At 40.5% G+C, this 25,470-nt stretch overlaps 1 protein-coding gene across 4 annotated transcripts in view; it reads left to right on the forward strand.

The window, feature by feature from the left end:
- GBF1 (golgi brefeldin A resistant guanine nucleotide exchange factor 1) overlaps positions 1-25,470 on the forward strand; it is a 132,930-nt gene that overhangs the window by 9,785 nt on the left and 97,675 nt on the right. For all 4 annotated transcript variants that reach the window (XM_047762117.1, XM_047762118.1, XM_047762119.1 and 1 more), the window contains exons 2-3: positions 2,419-2,524; positions 5,241-5,307. In XM_047762117.1, coding sequence (XP_047618073.1) covers positions 2,429-2,524; positions 5,241-5,307 — 163 coding nt within the window. In that variant the 5' untranslated portion in view covers positions 2,419-2,428. The remainder of the gene's footprint in view (positions 1-2,418; positions 2,525-5,240; positions 5,308-25,470) is intronic.

Consider the following 25,470-nt stretch of genomic DNA (forward strand, 5'->3'; position numbering starts at 1 on the left):
ATCATTATTAATTTTTAATTTTATTGGTGGTACAGTAATATATTCTCCTTGTAAAAAAGTCAGCATTATAGATGAGGCTAAATATCTTCTGATTACACCCTGATTTCATAGTACTTTCTTTAGAGATAGCTATGGTTATTGAGTCTGGGGTCCATCTGCCCAGATCTTTTATTCTGTGGTTTCATATCTCTCTGTATACCTGTATAAAATACATTCAGTATAGTTAACTCACAAACATAATGTTTCAAGGGAAGAGGGCAAATTGCAGAAGATTACATACAACATGTAGCTATACAAGTTGAAAAAATATACAAAATGATATGTATTGTCTAAAGAACACATCAATGAAGTAAAAGTATAAAGCAACGTGAAAGTTTAATAAACATCAGATTTAGAATAGTGGGGCCTATAGATGAAAGAGAAGAATATGTAATTAGTGCAGACACATCCTTCTGTTGTACTGTCCTTAATGTGGATACTGGCTTTGATAATACTCTTTATATCTCACTGTATGTTAAATATTGCATTTTTTTTTTTGGTCTTTTCTAGGGTTGCACCCTCGGCATATGCAAGTTCCCAGGCTAGGGGTCAAATCAGAGCTGTAACTGCTGGCCTACACCACAGCCACAGCAATGCCGGATCCTTAACCCACTGAGCAGGACCAGGGATCAAACCTGCGACTTCACGGATACTAGTCAGTTTCATTACCACTGAGCCACAACAGGAACTCCAAGTATTGCATATTTTTAAAAACAAAAATCTAGTATTTTGTGCAGGGTGGGTTGGTTGATTTTTATATAACTGGTAACATACATCCTTGTACTCTATATATTTTTTTCATTCCATAATACGTCTGAGAGCTCTTCTGATGTCTTATTTGCTTTGTATCCTTAGCCATTCTGAAAGATGCCTTATGCATAGTGGGTGCTCATTCAGTAAATATTCCTGGAATTCCTTCCCTTACTCTGTTAGCCTTACTGTTTTGAGGTTCTTTGAGCCTGATCTAAATGTCTAGCTGTATGTCCCCCAACCCTGCTTTTTATTGCTTTCACTTTTGAACATTTTGTCTTTCTGAGAAAGGTTTCTAAATAACAGAATGTGATTGGATTACTGATTTTACATGCTCATAGGGTTTTCTCTATGCCAAGAAGAGTCTACCTTTCGGTCTGTTTATTAGAGATTTCCTGCTGTAAGCAAGTGAACTTGACTTTTTGCACTTTTAAAAGATTGTATTACTGCTGCTGTCCATTTTTCTAGAGCTGACTTGGCAGAATGGATACAGTCTATAAATTGACATCATAATTGTGGTTCCAAACCAAGGCTATTTTTCTTTTTTTTCCTTTGGACAGATTTTTTTTTTTTAAATTAAAGTACAGGAGTTCCCATTGTGGCTCAGTGGTAATGAACCTGACTAGTATCCATGAGGACGTAGGTTCGATCTCTGGCCCTGCTCAATGGGTTAAGGATCCAGCATTGCCATGAGCTGTGGTATAGGTTGCAGATGTGGCTCAGATCTGGCGTAGCTGTGGCGAAGGCTAGCAGCTAAAGCTCCAATTAAACCCCTAGCCTGGGAACTTCCATATATATGCCGAGGGTGTAGCCCTAAAAAGACCTAAATAAATAAATAAATAAATAGATTAATTAATTAAAGTATAGTTGATTTACAGTGCCATACCAATTTCTGCTGTACAACATAGTGACCCAGTCATACACACACACACACATTCTTTTTCTCATATCATCTTCTATCATGTTCTATCCCAAGAGATTGGACATAGTTCCCTGTGCTGTGCAGTAGGACTTCATTGCTATTTTTTTCTTTTCTTTTCCTTTTTTTGGCTGCACCTGTGGCATGGGAAAGTTACGGGACCAGGGATCAAACCCAAGCCACAGCAGTGACAATGCCAGATTCTTAACCCACTGAGCGGGGCCAGGGATTGAACCTGCATCCTCATGGATGCTAGTCAGGTTTGTCACCGATGAGCCATGATGGGAACTCCCTAACCTAAACTTTCATTATTACTTTATTGAGTTGTTAAAAAAGAACAAAGGGAAGATCTGAAATATTCTTTAACAAACTAGCAACACATGTATCTGCATATCTTAATGCCTCATAGGAGAGTTGTGAGTGACAAGACTAAAGAATTTGACATGCTTGTTAGAGACTGATGAGGTGCCTTTGAGGAATTTTCTGGTTTGATGCTTTTTGAGTTGTATGTTGAACTTCCAGAGACCTCCAGAAGAACCAGTTAGATTCATAACGTAAGAAGGACTTCATCCCATCTCAATATTGCAAGTGGCAGTCTTGGTACTAAAAATTTAAAACAAAATTGTAACCTTATCAGGTGCTAATTTAAGCATGGGTATGCTCTTGGATAACCAAGTATTAACCAGTTTTTCTCTTAACTCTTTTGGTAGGTTTGCCAGGATGGTGGATAAAAATATTTACATCATTCAAGGGGAAATTAACATTGTGGTTGGGGCCATCAAACGAAATGCCCGATGGAGCACCCATACTCCACTGGTAAGTGGGGAATGGATAAAAAGCTTGGTCACTGAGTTGTTGTTGTGGGGGATCTGGTTAACATAGTAATCAATTTCCTGGTAATAATGATAATAGGAGGAATTCAGAGTTGTTCTTGGTAGCAAGGACCCTTCTGTTTTATTTCTACTAGAGTCAAATTTACAAGCTGCCTTTTTTTTACCCCCTGGATCCCAAAAGATAATACCATTTTTCTTCTAGCTGTTTTCCTAAACTATTTAAGCTAGTGCTTGGGATGTCTTTAATATGCCCAAACATGTCAGAAAGATTCCTTATTTTCTAATTCCTGAGAATTAGAATCTTCTAATTCATTTCAATTGTTTTTGGATTCATGGAGTATGGCTTGGTAATGGTATTCCTTGGGAATTCAGCAAGTTTTCACATAATAGAGCAGACCAGATCTTGCCAGTTAGATGGTAAGAAACTCACCTGTTATAAAGCTGATTTCCTCTGTTGCATATGTATATTCAAGGATTTTTTTTGTATGGTTGTATAAAAACAGTTTTTGGCATAATTATAAAAACAAGGTTAGATGTTTCCAACTTGGTGAATATGTATATGTGTTTAGGAATTTTTCATGTTCATTTGTAAAATTGGATTGTTTTAGAAGTAAGAATGGGAGTTCCTGTTGTGGCTCAGTGGTAATGAACCTGACTGGTATCTGTAAGGATGTAGGTTCAATCCCTGGCCCTTCTCAGTGGGTTAAGGATCCCGAGTTGCTGTGAGCTGTGGTGAAGATCACAGACTCGGCTTGGATCTAGCATTACTGTGGCTGTGGTGTAGGGCAGCAGCCGTAGCTCTGATTCGACCCCTAGTTTGGTCTTTTTAGGGATGCCTTGAGTGCATCCCTAAAAAGACCAAAAAAAAAAAAAAAAAAAAGAATGGAATCAGAATGTCTTGGAATTGAATATTTGTGATTATATGATGAGTATGAAGAAAGAAGAGATAGAATGATACAAGTGTCTTAGTCTGTTTGGGATGCTATAACCAAATACTGTAGACTGGGTAGTTTATAAACAACATAAATTTATTTCTGTGGGCTGGAAGTTCAGGAGCAGGATGTCATCATGCTCAGGTGAGGGACTTCAGGTCTCAGACTTTTTGTTGTATTCTCAAATGGTGGAACAGGCAAGAGAGTTCTCTTGAACCTTTTAAATAAGAGCATTAATTCCATTCACGAAGGTGCTGCCTTCATGACCTACTCACCCACCTTAGAATTTCAACATTATAAATTTTGGGGGTTCGCAAATGTTTAGACCATAGCACATATAAAGGATTTAGCAATCTATAGTGGCTTGAATGTTATGGTCATGTTGTAGATTAAGATTAGTACTTCATGGAGTTCCCTTGTGGCACAGTGGGTTAAGAATATAGCATTTTGTCACTGCAGCAGCTTGGGTTGCTGCTATTGTGTGGGTTCGATTCCTGGCCCAGGATCTTTCACATGCTGCAGATGTGGCCAAAAAAAAAATTAATACTTCAGGATTTATTATTTTAAGTAAGCCTAGAGTACTTCTATGAAATAAGGGATTAGGAAACTGGAAAAGTGAACCATGGCTAACTTTCTTTTCCTCAGAAGGCAAACTTACTGCATTTTCTGGTTGGATTCAGAGAAAGAGCCCTTGTTTTAGCCTTTATTTCCTTTTTCCTCTTGGTCTGCTAATGAATTTTTTTGTTGTTGTTGTTGTTGTCTTTTTGCTATTTCTTGGGCTGCTCCCTCGGCATATGGAGGTTTCCAGGCTAGGGGTCGAATCGGAGCTGTAGCCACCGGCCTACGTCAGAGCCACAGCAACGTGGGATCCGAGCCGCGTCTGCAACCTACACCACAGCTCACGGCAACGCCGGATTGTTAACCCACTGAGCAAGGGCAGGGACCGAACCTGCAACCTCATGGTTCCTAGTTGGATTTGTTAACCACTGTACCACGGCAGGAACTCCTGAATTTTTTTTTTTAAATAAAATGATTTTTTTTCCATTATAGCTGGTTTATAGTGTTCTCTCAATTTTCTACTGTACAGCATGGTGACCCAGTTATACATAAATGTATACATTCTTTTTTCTCACATTATCAGGCTCCATCAATAGTGACTAGACATAAAGCAACAAAAATAAAAGTAAAAAACCAATGGGACCTAATCAAACTGACAAGCTTTTGCACAGCAAAGGAAATCAAAAAGAAAACAAAAAGACAATTTACAATATGGGAGAAAATAGTTTCAAATGATGCAACCGACAAGAGCTTAATCTCTAAAATATACAAACAATTTATACAACTCAACAGCAAAAAAGCCAACAACCCAATTGAAAAATGGGCAAAAGACCTGAATAGACATTTCTCCAAGGAAGAGATGCTGATGGCCAACAAGCAGATGAAAAAATGCTCAACGTCACTGATTTTTTTTTTTCTTCTTTTTGCCATTGCTTGGGCCGCTACTGCACGGCATATGGAGGTTCCCAGGCTAGGGGTCAAATCAGAGCCGTAGCCACCAACCTACGCCAGAGCCACAGAAACCCGGGATCTGAGCCGCATCTGCAACCTACACCACAGCTCGTGGCAACACCAAATCCTTAACCCACTGAGCAAAGCCAGGGATCGAACCTGCAACCTCATGGTTCCTAGTCAGATTCGTTAACCACTGAACTCCTCAACATCACTGATTATTAGAGAAATGAATTTTTAAAAATCTTTGTGTTACAGGATGAAGAACGAGATCCTCTACTGCATAGTTTCAGTCATCTAAAGGAGGTTTTAAACAATGTAACAGGTAAGTCCCGGTTTAAAAAAAAGAAAAAAATGTGTTTGATTTATTGCAAGGATGAGCAAATTTTTTCTGTAAAGGACTGTGTAATAAATATTTTAGACTTTGTGGGCCCTAGCAGCTGTCAGCTACTCAACTCTGCCACTGTAGCTCAAAAGTAGACACATAATACTTAAATAAATGAGTGGTAAATAAAATTATCTATTGAAAAACTGGCTGCAAGCAATGTTTGGCCCATGGGTATAGTTTGCCTTGGTTTACTGTATTGCTGATCCTTCCTAGAGTTCCTACTAGGGTGTCCCACTTTTAGTGAGGTATTAGTGTTCATACAGGTATAAGCTTCATTTATTGTCTGAGTTATAAGTAAGTTATTTTGGCTACTTTTTGGTTTTAACTACTTTCTCTAACTTGTGTATGCTGTAAGATAGGAGATTGGTGGCACAAGTGAAGTTTTTATTTTTATTTATTTTAATTTTTTAAATTAAAAAAACTGGCGGGGGGGTGGTGTTCCCATTGTGGCTCAGCAGAAACAAACCTGACCAGTATCTATGAGGATGCAGGTTTGCCCTGGCCACACTCAGTGGGTTAAGGATCTGACATTGCTGTGAGCTGTGGTGTAGGTTGCAGATGCAGCTTGGATCCCGCAATGCTGTGGCTTTGGTGTAAGCCAACAATTGCAGCTCTGATTTTCCCCCTAGCCTAGGGACTCCCATGAGCCATAGGTGCACCCTTAAAAGGAAAAAAAAAAAAAAATTTGGTTGTTCCCATAGCATGTGGAAGTTCCTGGGCCAGGGATTGAATCCGTGCCAGAGCAGTGACCCAAACCACAGCAGTGACAGTGCTGGATCCTTAACTGCTAAGCCAGCAGGGAACTCCACAACTGAAGTTTTTTTTTCCCCTTTCCTACGACTGCACTTGAGGCACATGGACCCCAGGCCAGGGGTTGAATTGGAGCTGCAGCTGGGGCCTGCACCACAGCCACAGTAACACTGGATCCGAGCCGCATCTACAACCTATGCTGCAGCTTGTGGCAATGCTGGATCCTTAACCCACTGAGTGAGGCCAGGTATTGAACCTACATCCTCACAGAGACAGCATTGGATCCTTAACCCATGAGCCACAACAAGAACTCCACAAGTGAAGTTTTTAATACCTGCGACAAAACCCTTCTCTTATAGAAAATCATTGTTGGTTTTAGGTCCTTAGCTTTCTATAATGCAGATTTTTTAGTCTTAGCTTGTTCCCAGAATCTTTTGTGTCCCCCCTCCCATTTTCCTAATCATGATTATTTTACATAATATTCATAGTTTAGAATTTTCAAAGCCACTTTCACATTTATTACCTTATTGAACTTGTTTTGTTCTTTTGGCCACACTTGCAGCATGCAGAACTTCCTGGGCCAGGGGTGGAACCAGTGCTACTGCAGTACCCAGAGTCACTGCAGTACCCAGAGCCACTGCACTGACAACACTGGGTCCTTAACCTGCTGAGCCACAAGGGAACACCTGATCTTTTCTTTCCACTTTTGTTTTATCTATCCATCTATCTATCTATCTATTTATTTTTGGCTGCCCCCGAGGCATATAGAGTTCCTGGACCAGGGGCCAGATCCAAGCTGCAATTGTAACCTGTGCCACAGCTGTGGTGATGCCAGATCCTTCAACCCACTGTGCCAGACCAGGGATCAAACTGGGACTGTGGAGACACCACTGATCCCATTGAGCCACAGCAGGAATTCCAATTGAGTAATTTTCCTGGTGGGGAACTTTATTTTTTCTTCTTCTAGTTTTATTGAAATGTAATTGACCTACAGCGCTGTAAGTGTACATAGTGTTTTGACTTACCTGCAATATGAAATGATTACCGCAGTAAGATTAGTGAATATCTGTCATCTCTCTACAGATATAGAATTAAAGAAATAGAAAAAATATTTTTTTCCTTGTGACGAGAACTCTGTGGATTTACTCTCAACAAGTTTTGTATATAACACCGCAGCGTTAATTACATTTATCATGTCATAGATGATATCCCTAGTACTTATTTTTCTTGTAACTGGAAGTTTGTACCTTTTGGCTACTTTCATCCAATTCTTCCTTCCCCCACCCACTGCCTCTTTGGTAACCACAAACCGGATCTCTTTTTCTGGGAGTTTGTTTTTGAAAAAAATAGAATTGACCTACAATACTATATTAGTTCCTGTTAAACAATATTGTGATTTGCTATTTCTATACATTTCAAAGTGATCACCACAATAAACCTAGTTACTGTACTTTTACACAGTCCTGTGGAAGAGGCATGGCAGATGCTGTTCCTTTCTTATAAATGAAGTTAAAGCCCAGAGATAGTTTAAGGATTTAGCTGAGGTCATACTGATCCTGAGAAGTGGGGTCACAGCTAAAATTCAGGCCCCTGACTCCCTGGTTTAGTGCCTTGTTCTATATTGCTTCTGTTCATATATTAGAGGAGAATGTACACAGGAAGTGCCTTATCTTCTGTATAAATGTGTCAAGGGAGGGGGAAAGTTTCAATACTTTGGGTGTTTCAAAGGGGAGATACAGAAAGGGAAAGCCTGAGAGCTGTGGTCCTTTGTTGATCTTAAAGGGCTTTTACAGTGTATATCCCCGGAATGGTTTTAGCTAGTAACATATCTAATACCACAGTTGGAATAGTTTTTAGGCTTCTGCAAGTTAAATAAATAATAAACAAACAAATACCCTCCTTTCATGAGAAATTTAGGAGAGTATCTGGAGAAAAATTCCTTTTACTTTCCTAAACATGAGTTAAAGTTATCTAAGGATTCCCTACATGTTTCTTTACTCAGTTGAGAAGTGTTGGAAATGTTGGCCAAGAATGATCAAGTATAGAGGAGGTGGTTGTTAGCTAGTTAGCAGGACAAATGATGCACCTAGGTGGCATGTTCTCATTTTATGTATGGCCTGTACTATAAGTGCCTTGGCTGCTTTAGAAAGTTGGCATGTTGCACAGATTTTATTAAACTTTTCAGATAAAGCTTACTCATCCCAGTTAAAAAGAAAATGAGTAGATATTTACAACTCTTTTTGGTGGGCTAGGGTTCAGAGTACTATTTTTTCAAGAGCTGTTAAGAGGATTAAACAAGTTAATACATTTGGAAACATTTGGTAAACATTTTATACACAGCAAGGAATTATTGTTATAAGTGGTTGGGGACACCCTAAAATGGCTGAGGTCAGACTGGAGTCTTGTAGGCCTTTTGGGCACTCTGCAGACTTAGAGAAGCTGAGGAGGTGCTGCTGTCCTGACAGAGCCACATTTCCTGCTTGCCATCCAATCCATATCCCACATTTATTTTCTCCATTGGGACATATCCCAAGACTTCAGCTCAGTGACCATGTCTGTGGTAAGTAGGGCATTCCAGGATTTGGAGTTTCCAGGCCATCTAAGAGCTACCAAAACTGAGTTTGCTGCCTAATTTTCTTACATCTTTGGGTTAGGAATCCAGATTATCTACTGCTTGAAATTCATAAAACTGGAATAGGCTGAGGAGCCTGTTTTGTCAGTGGTACTAGGAACATAGCTAGATGTTGCCAAGCTTTCCCCTGGAGCAAGGAAGAAAGTGGTAGTATTTTCCAGGGGCCAATGGTTGTGGCAGATGTTGAAATGGTGCCTGCCAAGGTTGCCCATTGTTCTTTGGTTTTAGCATATTACCTGCCTGAGAAAATGGCAGAATGGACCTGAAATAGAGTATTTCATGGTTTTCTTTCTTTTTTTTTTTTTTTTTGGTCTTTTTGCCATTTCTTGGGCTGCTCCTGCGGCATATGGAGGTTCCCAGGCTAGGGGTCGAATTGGAGCTGTAGCTGCCAGCCTACGCCAGAGACACAGCAACGCAGGATCCGAGCCGCATCTGTGACCTACACCACGGCTCACGGCAACGCCGGAACCTTGACCCACTGAGCAAGGGCAGGGACCGAACCCACAACCTCATGGTTCCTAGTCGGATTCGTTAACCACTGCGCCACGACGGGAACTCCATTTCATGGTTTTCTGATTGGTTCTGACACTCCCCCCCGCCCCAAGTGCTGGCTTCCAGGAGCAGGTTTATGGGTCAACTGCCCCTGTGGTCCTGGACTCTGCAGTCCATGACCAATTTCTTGTTTCTTTTACTGAAACAAACAGATTTTTCTGATTGGCAGTGTCAGGAGGCCTGCTTTCTTGGAAGCCTGTTAATGGTCAGAGGCTGGGAAAGGGTTTTGAACTTGGAGAGAGAAACTGAAGGGACTGCCTGTGCTATGCCCCTGGGAATGGTGTACCACTTAGATTGGAGGAAGTATGGTAGGAATTCTAGGACTCCACTCAGTTTAACTCATGAAACTGAGTTGGGCTAGATCTCTTATTACAAAGAGTTTCTGTTTGTGCTTTTCTAGGCTCTGCTGACTTGGTTGGTGAAGGATATTTACTATTGGAAATAGGTGGTTCATTGGACATTGTGTCAACCAAGATGATTTTTTCCCCCTTTTCTTTAAGAAAAGAGAATGTTTTAAGGACATAAACACTACCTACTCCTCCAGGAGCATTATCTGAGCATCGTGAAGGAAATAAATCCACTGTCTCTAGTAAATAAAGTTGGCTAAGGCCATACCAGTTATTCTCACAGACATGTATCTCTGGACTACATTTTTTTTGCATTCAGTATTTGCCCCAAATGCATCAAAACTGGATACCCTATAGCATTTAGAGTAATAGGATATTCTAATACCAGATCTAAAGAGAGGGTTGTGCTGGGAAGGTGCGGCATGCCTAAGAGCAAAGTTTTTGCATATTGGTACTTTGGATAAAGCCACAGATCACCATCAGTGAGACTTGACTGCTGCTTTTCATTTGGTCTTTCAGTTCTCTTTGGAATCCTTTAGATTATTCTGAAGGAGTTAAATGTGTGGTCTCCAGGAGCTGGAAGTGGGCATGGGGAGTAACTGCTAATGGTTTTAGGGTTTCTTTTTGGGGTGATGAAAATGTTCTGAAATTAGATAATGATGATGATTGTACAACTTTGTGAATATACTAAAAACCGTTGAAGTGTATACTTTAAAAGGGTGAATTTTATGGCATGTAAATTATGTCTTACTAAAATAGCAAATGTATGCTAGAAAAGTGATGGTATTCACCAGTTCTTTATCAAGGTTCAGAGCCATGAAGGGGAGCTTCTGACCATGGTTGCTGCCGTGCTTTGAACCCATTGCCCAGCAAAGGCAGCATAAGGCTCTGTTCAGCCTCCAGGCTTAGTTTGTCCTTTTATGTCTCTCTCATTAACTCAAGAAGCACATGGTTTTTATATTTAAATTTATTCAAGCTGTAATCTTTGACATTTGAGTTAGCTTTTAGTACAGTTTTGCATTTATAGTAATATATATTATGTATTTTCTCCATCCCCAAAGAATCCATTTTAATCTTTTCCGGATGCAAATTTCAGTCTGTCTTGTCCCATCTCCCCTCTCTTGCTCTCTTTCCCCTCCCCCAATGGAGTGTGTTTGATCAGGTGTGGCAGGAATATCCACTGTCAAGCTGCGCCCTTTATATTAGTCAATATTATCCTTCTCCCCCCTCCCTGTCTGTCTGCCCCTTTGGGCTTTCCCAGTTGATTTATAATTTTGGAATTCTCATTGGAGTCTGTAATACAGTTTGTTCATTATTTAACCAAAACCTGTTTAATGAGCAGAGAGAGGCAATGTAAATGTTAGGCATGTTGCAGTGATGTACCTTTGTGCTTCTCAAAGCGGTGGGTAGTTAACTCTGTGCTGTCTGCAGGGCTGGGGTGTCCTGGCCTTAGGGGCAGAAGGACCACTGCCTCTCCCTTGCATTTGCCCAAGCCCTACCATGGGCTTAGGTTCCAAAGACATTTCCTTTTATCCTTCTAGAGATCTCGTTGGGGCTCTTGCATATTGGAGTTATCTTATATTTAGACTGGGTGATAAGATCTGTGACATGGGATAGGGAGATGAAAGGGAAAGTAAAATATCAGGATACTTGAAACTGCTCTTAGTTTTAGGTATGTAGAGAGTAGTCAGTTTAGAAGAATCTTCTAGCCAGCATAATCTCTGGTCTTGGATTTCTTTGTTCCCAGACTAGACAAGTCCTTGTAAGCCTCTTAGTACACTTCATCCAGTATACCTTCATGGAAAGGGCTCTAGTGAGTTTGTGATTTGGATATGGTCATTTGCCTCCAGATTTAGGCTACCTTTGTCCTTGGTCTTTAAAGTTAGATCTTTACAAAGAGATTCTTTTCCAGAAAAATTTTGGTTTAAAGCCCTGAGAGAACAGTCTAAAAATACCATAACCAGAATCTTCTCTTAAGGAATCACCTCTTAATAACTTTAAAACCTCCGGGACAGGACTTGAGGAAGCCCTTTTAGTGGTGTGTGTGTTGGGGTGGTGGTAGTGGTGGGGAGGGCAGTGAGTTTGCCTTTAGAGATATAACCCCAGGCTGGCCTTTTTAATTCTGGGGACCCGTGAGGATTAGGGGTATTTAGCATAAGACTAAGGTGGTCTTGAAGCTCGGTATAAGCACGTGTATTAACTATGAAACTGTTCTAGCTGCTTGGAACTTTTCTTTCTGAGATTCACTAGGATTTGGATTCCTTCAGGGTCTAGCTTACTGAATTGCTTCTAACCAAGATTTATTGAATATCTACTATGTTCTAGGCATTTTGCTTAGGTACTTAGGTATTGGGTGTATAATGATAAACAAAATTCCTGCCCTCATAGCCGCTGATTTTTAAGACTAGTGGCTCTAGCTGACTATTCCAAGGCTAACCTTTGTGGCCTCTACTCTGTGCCATGTGGTCCCCTATCAGTCATGGAACGGATGATAGTGAATGAGAGCAATCTGTTGCCATCTTTTTTTATTCCCTCTCTCTCCTTTGCTAACACATAAGCCAAATAAATGAACAGAAATTTACTTCATACATTTGCTTAGTTGGCTTTCTCATGTAAAGCTGTTCTAGCCAGAGTTGAGAGATTCCCAAAGACATTGGTGGGTTATATATTGTAACTCTGAGGGATAGGATATTTCTTTACTGTGCTTAACCTGGACAGCAAGGTATGGTGTGCTTGAGTTTAAGAGGGAGAAGCAGGTGCTTGGAGTGAGTAGATGTATCAGGAGTTTATTTAAATATAGTTTATCCTGTACAAACACACCTGTAGGGTGCTGTCTGTCTCAAGCTTTGTGAATTCAGGGTCTGAGCTAGGAGGTTTGAATCCCTCTAACCTCCAGAGGTTTGCAGAGAACATTTAAACAGAGTCTGGAAACCAGTCTGGGAGGAACTATGACTTAACACCTGTCTGGGTTAGGCCTTCGAAATAGAAGTGAAATCGTTCGAGGATGCCTCGTATCTTAGGTTTAATCTATTTCAACTGAAACATGGGGATGTGTAGGAAAGAGATTTTAATAGTCACTGTCAGGAAGAAGGTTTAGTAAGGATACATTATTTGAAAAAAGATTTTACTGTTAGAGCTGTCATCTCCCATACTGATTTTTTTTAATTTTTATTTTTTGCTGCACTCATGGCATGTAGATGTTCCTGGACCAGGGATTGAGCCCAAAGTTGCATCCTATACCGCAGTTGAGGCAATGCTGGATCCTTAACCTGCTGTGCCACATGAGATTTCTGTACTGATTAAATGCATTATTTCATTTTTCCTTTAGCAGCCTGTAATTTGGGGAGTAATAGAGTAAGTAATATATCATTACTAATCAGCACAAGAAGAAGGTTGAATGAGTCACTAGCTTTGACCCACTTGGAGGTGAGCTGGTGAATTTTTCAAGGCCTAAGTGGAGAATAAATAACCAAGTATGATAAAGTTTGGCAGACAAATTCATGTAATAGGCTGAGTGTTGGAAGAGGCAAGGTTTGGGCATACTTTTATAAGTATCTATTTCCTGTGTCCTTTTTGACTTCTTTGTTCTATAATAAAACATATGACTATATTAGTTAGGAAATTGTTGAGCAACACCTTAGGATATGACTTGAATTTTAGTTAGGCTGACTTTGACACCTTGGAATCTTGGTAGCTTGGTAGCCCTTGGACTTGTGCGCATTTGAGTACAGTTGGGGAAAATAAAGGTACTGTGATTCTTTTCCTCCAGGAAATATTCAAATCAATAAGGTGGCTCCTTGGAGTTCCTGTTGTGGTGCAGCGGAAACGGATCCAACTAGGAACCATGAGGTTGCCAGTTCAATCCCTGGCCTAGCTCAGTGGGTTGAGGATCTGGCGTTGCAGTGGGCTGTGGTGTATGTCACAGACACGGTTCAGATCTCATGTTGCTGTAGCTCCGATTGGACCCCTAGCCTGGGAATCTCCATATGCTGCGGGTGATGCCCTAAAAAGAAAAAAAAAAAAAAGGCTTCTATACACCTGTTTTTGATAATTTGATTTTGTCACTTCTTTTTACTGAGACTTTTCCCAAATGATCCAAACCCTCTTCATTTGACATTTATAAACCAGGAAGTTCTTCTAAACATTTGTTTGCCCTCAAGATTAGAAAGTGAAGGCTTTCTTTTTTTTTAGGTCTGCACCCACAGCATATGGAAGTTCCTAGGCTAGGGGTCGAATCAGAGCTGCAGTTGCCAGCCTATACCACAGCCACAGCAACTCAGGTTCTGAGCTGCAGTCTTCAACCTGTGCTGCGGCTCACAGCAATGCCGTATCCTTAACCCACTGAGCAGGGCCAGGGATCAAACTCCCTTCCTCATGGATACTAGTTGGGTTCATTACCACTGAGCCACAATGGGAACTCCAGAAAAGGAAGACTTTCTTGAGAAGAAGCATTTCTGCATAGTTTGGCACCTTATTGTCCAGCTCTTTCTTTTCACTCCCTAATACTCAAACACTCTTAGCCATCAGTACTAGTCTCCTGGCATATTTTCCACTACTTGTATCTGAAAGGAAGCTGTGGGAAAAAGGGCTGTGGGTACGGCCGTAAAAAGACAGGGGAAAAAAAAAAAAAAAGGCAGAGACACAGGAACCTAATTTTCTAGTAGAGTTTAGGCGACAGGGTGATAGTGTGGTTTGTCATGGGCATCAGTGTTGCTAGTATTGCTTTCATTGATATTGTCCTCTTTAGTGCAGCCACCTCTTGAGACCTGAAATTTCTCTCTGGGTATGTGCCCCACTTGCCATGACAGCAGAAAGATGAGTAAAAAGAGGGAAAGCCAGCTGCTGCTTTGTTTTTAACAAGGAGACGGGCAGAGTCCCTCCTTCTTTTCCACCCACTCAAATTCAAGGCAGGTGCCAAGAGAGTTTCAGAAGAAGCCAAATGTTTGAATTTCAATTTTTTTTTTTTTTGGCTTTTTGGGGCTGCACCTGCATCATATGGAGTTTCCCAGGCTAGGGGTTGAATTGGAGCTGTAGCTGCTGGCCTACACCACAGCCACAGGCAACACAGGATCCGAGCCACATCTGCAGCCTACACCACAGCTCATGTCAATGCCAGATCCTTAACCCACTGAGCAAGGTCAGGGGTCGAACCTGCATCCTCATGGATGCCAGTCAGATTCATTAGCTGCTGAGCCACTACGGGAATTCCTCAATGTGCAGTTTTGATTAGGAGCAGTAGTAGAGAATTATTTGTCTCAGCCTTGCCTTCTCTAACCACTTGTGTATGCTCATGGATGCTCAGTTGCTCCCCCCAGTTTCTAAAATGATATTAGATATGTTTATGGAAAGGGTGAGCGCATTTGTCTTTGCTCTTCTGGCACCCATTAGAAAACAGAGCAGGGTATAAAGCAAAATGAAAATTAGATGGTTTTAGCTCAGATCACCTCCTTAAGGTGGTGAATAGAGAGCAGGAACTATCTTAATATCTCAGTTTTGCTTCTGGAAACCAGGAGACAAGACGCTCCTTAACAATTTTGAGGCCTTTGTTTGTTTACTTTGGTCTTTGGAGAGCTGAAGAACTTAGATGGACAAGCACTCCTGGCTGTCTGTTGGCTTGCTTCTCATTACATGCCTCTTCTGTAACACCAGCCTTCTGGTACTACTGTTACTACCGTAGGTTGAGTTGTGAAGGGCTGCCACATGTGCACATATCACAACTGACCTTTCCTTGTTCCACACTTGTTGAGCAATTACTTACCCTTTTGTAGAACTCACATTATTGCCTTGTGTTTCTGGCCCAATGTGAAATGGGGCATCCAGGAAGTGGCCTGATAGACTGTACATCAGAGGGCAATAAATTGGCATTTGATTTGGTGGAAAGGCAGGGCCAGATGTCATATGGGAGCAAGGGTTTTTCTGCAGTCAGCCATGTAGCCTCCTTCCAGGTGTCCTGGAAAGCAGCTTGGGAACTGGAGGCTAAGGGTAGTTGGGGACGTTAACTGGGGAGGAAGAGGATCAAAAGGACTTTAATGTTATCTGTGATGGGCCTTAATGTTATCTGTTGGGAAAAGTCCTCTAAAAACAGAGGAACAAATGAAATTTCCCTGACACTGGTAGGAATTTTTCTACTAATTTTTTTTCCTTTCCAAGTAAAGTGAGTTATTACTTGGCAGAAAAATATAAAACTTAGGAGACTCTTGACAAAGGGTTGCAGAATAAGAAAGCCTCATTGCGCATGAACTTTTTCATGAAGGTTCATTCTTTTCTTTGGGCAAACAGCAGGTTTAAGAAGACTGGCTCCAAACTGATAATAAAGTGAGAGCTAGGATAATACTATAACTGCCTTACAGTGGGCTAGAGTGATATCTTCAGAATGTAGGTTCCATTCTATTAATGGATTATGATATCATTTTAAAGGGTTCCACAGCATTTTTTCCTTTAATTTTTGGTATGAAAATTTTCAAACATACCAAAATTGAAATAATTTCACGGTGACCACCTAATACATCCCACATTTAAGTATCAAAATTATTAATATTTAGCCATATTTCTTTATCCATATCTCTATATATGTGTGTGTATTCTTTTTCATACGCCATCTGAAAATAAGTTGCAGACATGTTGACATTTCAGCATACATCATAAATAAGGACATTCTCCTACATGATCATAGTACTATTATCACACCTAAGAAACTTAAAAATAATTTACCAATATTAACTAATATCCAGTACACATATTGAAATTTCCTGTTTGTTCCCAAACTGCCTTTTATAACTGTAGCTGGTTTCACAAACAAAAATCCAGGCAAAATTCTCATTTCTTTAGGTAGTTATTTATATCTCTTTAGACTTTAACAATCTAATACAGTTTTCGCCATCTGTTTTTTTTTTTTTTTCCTCTTGGCATTAAGTTTTTTTTTTTTAGTTGGTGTATAGTTGCTTTACAATGTTTTGTTTGTTTCAGGTATATAGCAAAGTGATTCAGTTATACATATACATATATTCATTCTTTTTCAGATTCTTTTCCCATATAGCTTATTACAGAATATTGAGTAGAGTTCCCTATGCTGTATGGTAGGTCCTTTTTGGTTATCTATTTTATACATAGTAGTGTGTATATGTTAATCCCAAACTCCTAATTTACACCCCTCATTTCCCCTTTGATAACATTAGTTTGATTTGAAATCTGTGAATCTGTTTCTGTTTTGTAAATAAGTTTATTAGATTCCATATATAAGCAATGTGTAATATTTATCTTTCTCTGTCTGATGTACTTAGTATGATAATCTCTAGGTCCATCCGTGTTGCTGCAAATGTCATTGTTTCATTCTTTTTTATGGCTGAGTAGTATTCCATTGTATATATGTACCACATCTTCTTTATCCATTCCTCTATTGATGGACATTTTGATTGCTTCCATGTCTTGGCTATTATAAATACTGCTACGGTGAACATTAGGGCTAATCTATCTTTTTGAATTATGGTTTTTCTCCAAATATATGCCTAGGAGTGGGGTTGCTGGATCATATGGTAGTTCTAATTTAAATTTTTTAATTGGCATTGACTCTTCAAAGAGATCAGGCCATTAATCTTTAGAATGTTCTACATTCTGGATTTGTCGGTGTCATTTAACTTGTTCCTCTATCTCATATGTTTCCATACTAGAAGTTGGGATTAAAAGCTTGATTTGATTCAGATTAAATATTTTTGGCAAGAATACTTCATAGGTGCTATTGTGTACTTCATATTATGTCACCACAGGAAGGCACATACTGTCAGGTTGTCCCACTGTTGGTAGTGTTAAATTTGATTGCTTGCTTCTGGTGGTGACTACTATATCTCCTTATGGTAAAATAAATTTGTTTTTCTCTTTGTGATTAGTAGATCATCTGTAAAGTAATAATTTGGCAATTGTGACTATCCTATTCTCTGATCCTTTTATCTAATGATCATCCACTGATGAATTTTTGCCAGAATCATTTATTTCACTGGAGGAGGGGGATTGCAGAATGATGATTTCTATTTACTTTTATTTTGCCTTTTTTTTGGTCTTTTTAGGGCCACACCAGAGGCTATATATAGAGGTTCCCAGGCTAGGGGTCCAATTGAAGCTGAAGCCACTGACCTATGCCACAGCCACAGCAACTCGGGAACTCCTATTTTTGTCTTTTTAGGGCCATAACTGCAGCATGTGTAAGTTCCCAGTCTGGAGGTCGAATCAGAGCCGCAGCTGCTGGCCTCTGCCACAGCTACAGCAGCACCAGATCTGAGCCACGTTTGTGACCTGCACCACAGCTCATGGCAACACTGGATCGTTTAACCCACTGAGTGAGGCCAAGGATAGAACCCACATCCTCATGGATACTAGTTGGGTTTGTCACCACTGAGCCACAATGGGAACTCCCAGAATGATGATTTCTAATTCTGTAATTCTATATTATTAGCTGGCATTATCTAGAATAGATTTCTTTCATTAATTAGAGAATGAACCAGTTTCTTCTAAAAAGGCAAGGAAAATGCCTCCTTCCCTTAAATTGCCAATTTTCAGAGTAAGGAGTTAGTATAATAATGATTACCTGTAGTGGCAAGTGAGGAATTTTCCCCCCTTTGGAGGAGGGGGAATGTGAATTTTTATTTATTCAGTATTTACAGTTAATTACATTTATGATTACTTTTGGTGCTCATGTAATTCCAAATTTGGCCGATGAATGCCTCTTCAAACTAGTTCCTTTGATATGCCCTTTTGAGCACTTTGCTTTCTGGTATAAGATATGGGCATTAAAAGGAATAGAACAGAAATTATCAGGGAGTTCCTGTTGTGGCTCAGTGGTTAACGAATCTGACTAGGACCCATGAGAATGCAGGTTTGATCCCTGGCCTTGCCCAGTGGGTTAAGGGTCTGGCATTGCTGTGAGCTGTGGTGTAGGTACAGATGTGGCTCGGATTCTCGAGTTGCTGTGACTGTGGTATAGGCCGGTGGCTATAGCTCTGATTCAACCCCTAGCTTGGGAACCTCCATATGCTGTGGGTGCAGCCCTAAAAAGACCCCCCCCCCCAAAAAAAAAAAGAGTCAAAAGAGTGTTGAGACAGGGTACCTCTTCCTCCCCATTCTTGGCACTCTGTGAAGTGACTTAGTCCCCTTGACCTTTGGGAACCAGTGGACTTTTTATCTGGATTTCACCCCTATCAACTTTGGTTTCAGTATGGCAGTTCTTTCCGTCTATCTACTATCTATCTTTATTCATTCATTTATTTACTTAAAGATCTGCTATTACATACTTTCTTTTCTCCTCCAGTTTTATTGAGATATAACTGACATATAACATTATGTAAGTTTAAGATGTACAGTGTGATGATTTGATATCACACATATTTCGCAAAATGATTACCACAATAAGGTCAATTAACATATCCATCACCTCACATAATTACAGTTTCTATGTGAATTGAGAACACTTAAGACTTACTGTCTTAGCAACTTTCAAGTTTATAATACATTATTGTTAACTATAGTGAAATGCTGTGTGTTAGATCCCCAGAACTTACTCATCTTTTTTTTCTTTTTTTTAATGGCCATATCTGCAGCATATGGAAGTTCCCGGGCTAGGGGTCAAATCAGAGCTGCAGCTGCAGGCCTACAGCACAGCCACAGCAACACCAGATTCAAACCTCGTCTATAACCTACACTGCAGCTCACAGCAACACCAGATCCTTAACCCATTGACTGAGAGAAGGGATCAAACCAGCATCCTCATGGATACTAGTCAAGTTCTTAAACCACTGAGCTGCAATGGGAACTCTGGAACTTACTCATCTTATAACTGGATGTTTATATACTCTGATCAACATCTTCCCATTCCCACCATCTCCCAGCCTCTTAGCAATCATCATTCTACATTCTGTTTCTATGAATTTGTGGGTTTTTTTTAGATCTCACGTGTAAATGAGATTATGCATTATTGATCGTCTTCTCTCTGACTTATTTCAATTCGCATAACATCCTCAAGGTTCATCCATGTTGTTGCGAATGGCAGAATTTCCTTTTTTTGGTTTATGGCTGAAGAAGTTATGTTTATATGGGTGCTTCTCCCTGGATGAATCAACTTTTGCAAGGTAGAGATTAATTTGAGACCATTTAAATCAGAACAGTCCTGGAGAATAAGTATTCTTCCCCTAGGAAATAAGGATTGTGAATGTAATTGTGACTGACTAGTCACTTTGCACCTTTTACCTTATCTCATAAAAGGTGATGTTAAGCTGATTGTTCAGGAAAGGGGGATAACATCATGTTAGACATGGCCTGGCCATCCTTTTGAGTTCTTTTGGTGGGTCAAGGCGTCATTTTTGTTGGTAAGACTCCAAAATAACATCTTATCCAGGAACTTTGCTCTGGGCAGAAATTCTTTCACATATTAAGTCAACAAATATTTAAGTACTTACTGTGTGCCAGATACTGAATTAGGTATTAGGGACCTAGTTTTCAAGGAGACTGACAGAGTTCCTGTCCTCATAAAGTTTATGGTCTAGTGGGCTGGTGATTTGAGAAGTTCTGGAATTTAAGCGGACAGCTGGGCTCTGGTTGAAGTCTGCCCAGCTTCCACATTTGACCTCAGAAAATTGTTGTATGCGGTAGTGTGCTGAAAGAGGTTCTAGGATGGTCAGAACAATAGCAGTGGTGTTTGTCTGTGTTATCTATCCTACCCCCACTCTCTACCCTAGCCCTGGCTGCCTGGCAGTAACTGTGTACCTGGCAGTTTCATTAGCTGCTTTAGGGCTTTGGATGTCTTAGAGCTCGATTAGTCTATTTACATTCATCTTTGATTAATTAGTCTATACATCTCAGAGCTGAAATGAGTAAAGCTGTACCGCAGGATAAGATATCAATGGCTGATTGCCTTTTCTGATCAAAGTCACCTAGTGGTTAAGGATCTGGCATTGTCACTGCTTTGTGGCAGTTTCGATCCCTAGCCTGGAAACTCCCACATGCTGCAGGTTTAGCCATTAAAAAAAAAAGTTAACTTCTAATAAAATTTAGCTCTCAGGCTTGGGCTTCTAACACAGTTAGGATTCTGAAGACTGGGGGCATGAAACAAAGATCTTAATAACTATTGAACTAAGGTGCTAAAAGAATGAGGAAAGTTTTTTTTTTTTTTTTTTTTCCTTTTAAGGCCATACCTACGGCATAAGTTCCTGGACCAGGGGTAGAATTAGATCTGCAGCTGCCAGCCACAGCCACAGCCACAGCCTCACTGAATCTGAGCCACATCTGTGACCTCTGAGGATGCAGGTTTGATCCCTGGCCTTGCTCAGTGGGTTAAGGGTCTGGCGTTGCCGTGAGCTGTGGTGTAGATGCAGCTCGAATCTGACGTTGCTGTAGCTGTGGTGTAGGCTGGCAGCTTCAGCTCTGATTCGACCCTTAGCCTGGGAACCTCCTCCATATGCCACGGGTATGGCCCTAAAAAGACAAAAAAAAAAAAAAAAAGTTGCCCTTGAGAACCTTGGGTCCTCAGAGAGAATGCTCTTTAGAAATGTTCTTTATCCTTAGGAATAGTATTCCTAGGATTTTCAAGGGTGGAAAAATATAGTGAGGCAGTAAAGCAATTAAACAGTAGTTAAGAGCTTTCTAAAAGAGAAAGTTGGAGTACAAATAATATTCCACAAAAGACCTGTGATTTGCTTGATAGCTTATTGTGTTTAAAGTACAGTCCTTTCTCCTTTGCCTCTTTTTTTTCTGGGATAAGTGTACATCCAAGGTACATTGTTAATACCTACTACAGACAAATACTTTTGTAACCAGAGCCCAGTGTCTTTGGCAGAGGATCCTGGTTCCCTCTGGCTCAGGGAGAAGGTCTTGGTTCAGCCCACCTGGAAAGAAGCATTGTGCGGAAAGTAGTCAAGGGAAAGTGGATTTCTGTTACCAGAATCCAAATTTGGCTCATTAATCCTCCCAAGTGAGCCCAAGATTAGCATCTTAATCAGTCTCATTTCAGAGGTTTTAAAGACTTACTCTGTTCTCTAGGTTCTTTATAAGAAAGGAAATGAGCAGTGGCTGCATTTGGTAGAACTCTTCAGTATTTAGAAATTGGGAGCTCTTGCCAGGATCCTAAGTGGTCCTAAGTAGGCTACACCTCAAGAGTCAGCAAAACTGGCTTGTGTACATGCAGTAACACAAGGCAGAGAGTGGGAAATATTTATATTAGTAATAGTCTTACTCTAAAAGCTGCAAAGAAAGAAGAAAGTAGGCTTGGTCCCCTACCGGAGGTTGTTTTAGTGCTATCTAGAATGTAAGCTCATCCCCATTTCCTCTTTACCTAATTGGTGTCAGGACATTTAATCAGGTCAACTGATGGTGAATTCTTTTGAATTTTCTTTCTTTCTTTCTTTCTTTTTTTTTTTTTTAAAGCTTGTCCAGGGCATATGGAGTTCCTAGGCCAGGGATCAGATCCAGGTTGCAGTTGAGACCTATGCTGCAGCTTCGCAGTGCAGGATCTTTAACCCACTGTGGTGGGCCAAGGATGGAACCTGCGTCTCAGCGCTCCAGAGGCACCCACAATCCTGTTGCGCCACAGTGAGAACTCCTGAATTTTTGTCTTGAAGTAATTTTAAACTTACAGAAAGGGTGTGAGAATAATACAGAGGTCCTCCATATACCCTTTTGCTACTTGGTTATTGTTATTATTTTAGTCTTTGGTTTTTTTAACGGCTGCACCTGTGGTATGTGGGGGTTCCCAGGCTAGGGACTGAATCAAAGCTGCAGTTGCCATCCTGCTCTAAAGCCACAGCAACTTGGGATCTGAGCCACATCTGTGACCTATACCACAGCTCACAGCAATGTCAGATCTTGTTAACGCACTGATCGGGGGCAGGGGTTGAACCCGAATCCTCATGGATACTAGTTGGGTTCTTTACTGCTGAGCCACCACAGGAACTTTGCTACTTATTTTTATTATTCCCTTTCTTTCTATATACACACACATACATATAATATATACGTTTTTTTCTAAACCATTTGAGAGTAGGTTATATACATCATGACCTTTTTATCCCTTAATACTTCAGTGTATATTTCCTAAGAACAAGGATATTTTCTTACATAATATTTAGTACAGTAATCAAATTCAAGAAACTTAACATTGATGTAATGCTTTACTATTCATATCCCAATTCTATCCATTTTCCCAATAATAAACTTTTTAGTTTTTTCCCTTTCGGTTAAGGGTCACATATTGTATTTAGTTGTCATGTTTCTTTAGTCTCCTTTATTCTAAAAGAGTTCTTCAGTCTTTGTCTTTCATGACATTACATTTTTAATGAATATCAGCCAGTTTTTTCTTTTCTTTTCTTTTCTTTTTTTTTTTTTTTGAAATTGTTCCTCATTTGGATTTGGATTTGCCTGGTGTTTCCTCATTGTGATTCAGGGTATATGTGTCTGGCATGAACCTGTATGCCGCTACTGATAATATTGTCCTTCTCAGTATAGGATATGTGGAGATACCCCTCATTGATGATATTAATTTTTTTTTTGTCTTTTGTCTTTTTTGTCTTTTTGTTGTTGTTGTTGTTGTTGCTATTTCTTGGGCCGCTCCCGCGGCATATGGAGGTTCCCAGGCTAGGGGTTGAATCGGAGCTGTAGCCACCGGCCTACGCCAGAGCCACAGCAACGCGGGATCCGAGCTGCGTCTGCAACCTACACCACAGCTCACGGCAACGCCGGATCGTTAACCCACTGAGCAAGGGCAGGGACTGAACCCGCAACCTCATGGTTCCTAGTCGGATTCGTTAACCACTGCGCCACGATGGGAACTCCTCTCCTTTCTTTTAATAAGCGAGATAGCAATATGAATTTATCATCCTGTTTCAGCTTTTATTTTCAAATCTATTTAATAAGTTTGGGCTCATTAAGAACTTTTAAAATCTATAACATTCAGAAATGCCCATCATCCAGGAGCTTTGAGAGGAATGCTTTTATTTTATTTTTTTGTCTTTTTTTTTTAAGGCCACACATGAGGCATATGGAGGTTCCCAGGCTAGGGGTCTAATCCAAGCTATAGCTGCCAGCAATGCCAGATCTAAGCCGAGTCTGCGACCTACACCATAGCTCACAGCAACACGAGTGAGGCCAGGGATCGAACCCATAACTTCATGGTTTCTAGTCGGATTCATTTCCGCTGCACCGTAGTGAGAATTCAGAGGATCCCCCATTGCTGTGGAGAGAGAAAGAGGTATTGCTCTTGAGTCTCAGGTTCTTTGTTGTTACTGCCATGGAGTGTAAGCTAATGAAATAACATTACTTATGAAAGACTCACCAGCTATCAGTTATGTTTTGTGAAGGAAGCTTTGCCCGTCATAAATTAAAAAAGAGAGAAAAGTAGGGAAAGAAAGTAAATGGAACTAGAGTAGCAGGAAGTAAAGAGGAGCAGAAGGAAAGGGCTTTGGATGGGGTAAAGGAGAGGGAAGGACCAAGAATACAGAGCTGCTAAATAGGAAAATGGGAGTCAGCTCTCACATTTACGTTTACCCAGTCTTACTGTTTGGGATTCCCCTTTTGGTTGAGTGTGCTGCAAGGTAGGATGAGGTGGGGTGAATGAAATGGTCCCATCCTTAACTCCTTGGATTCATCCACCCAGAACTGAAGGGCTTACCCTGTAATAAGTGACTTGATAGCCTGATCTTAGGTTGGGGTGGAAGAGGCTATTAAATGATGCTTTTTGGGCAGCTAGCATTAACAGTTATTTTTAACCTCCCCTTTCAGTCTCTTCATTAGGCTCCTCCACGGGCTACTATGAGAGCAGTCAAAATTAGCAACTATACAAAATAAAGTACCTCTTGTCTCCCCAGTCACTTCCAAAATAAACAGAGAGTAATACTGTCCGTATTTTGTCTCACTTTACTCTGAAGACTACCGATAGAGGAAGCATGGATTAGTGTGTAGTGATTTCTAGGCTCTGCCCTCTGGACAGATTCCCCTCTGAGTGTTGTGGCTGAGTGACAGGACCATGTGGCAGGAGTGCAGCTGGAAGTATATCATCGGCAGATTTGGGTTGGGTAAATATAGCAGGAGCAGGATGTCAGTGTGGGAGATGGATTGTTCTGGGAAAGGAAGTGTTGTCTTTCGTCTGAGAAACAATTTCCTGCACTTCTGGGACTCTTGCTTTCTTCTTCTTCTTCTCCCCCCGCCGCCCCCCAGAGCAGAACTGGAGTTGGCAGGGGATGGGTACACTTGCTGTATTCTATCTCTGGGGTTCTATCTATTTGTGAATTTGAAGTTGGGAGTAGAGATAAGATCTGTTTTAGCAGTTAGGAAATGGACCCAATAAATAGCCATACCCCTGCATTACAGTTCATTTTCTGTAGTCTTAAGTTAAAGCACATACCTGCATAGAGCCTCTTTTCAAAAAGTAACCATTCTTTTAGTAAAACAGACAAGTTGAAAGACAAATATAATTATACAAAGAAAATCAACTCTATTGAAAGTCAGACATAAGGCACCAGCTGGCAGGAAACAGCTGGGATGTTTCTGGGGGCTAGACTCTTCTACACCAGAACTTAACTCTTTAGGCTATCTCTGTTATCTGAGCTACTTAAGATGGCTGCCTGTCTACCAACAATCTCTACAAAAGACTAAGTGTACTAAATTATGTGTTATTTTATAATTGACTAGAACTTTACAATTTATAAAGTGCTTTTGCAGAGTTCCTTGTGGCACAGAGGGTTAAGGACCTGGTGTTGTTACTACAGCAATTCAGGTTGCTGGTGTGACACAGGTTTGCTCTCTGACTTGGGCACTTCCATGTGCAGCAGGTGCTACCAAAATAAA

The sequence above is a fragment of the Phacochoerus africanus genome, chromosome 15, assembly GCF_016906955.1.
Source record: "Phacochoerus africanus isolate WHEZ1 chromosome 15, ROS_Pafr_v1, whole genome shotgun sequence".
In the NCBI taxonomy this organism is placed as follows: domain Eukaryota; kingdom Metazoa; phylum Chordata; class Mammalia; order Artiodactyla; family Suidae; genus Phacochoerus; species Phacochoerus africanus.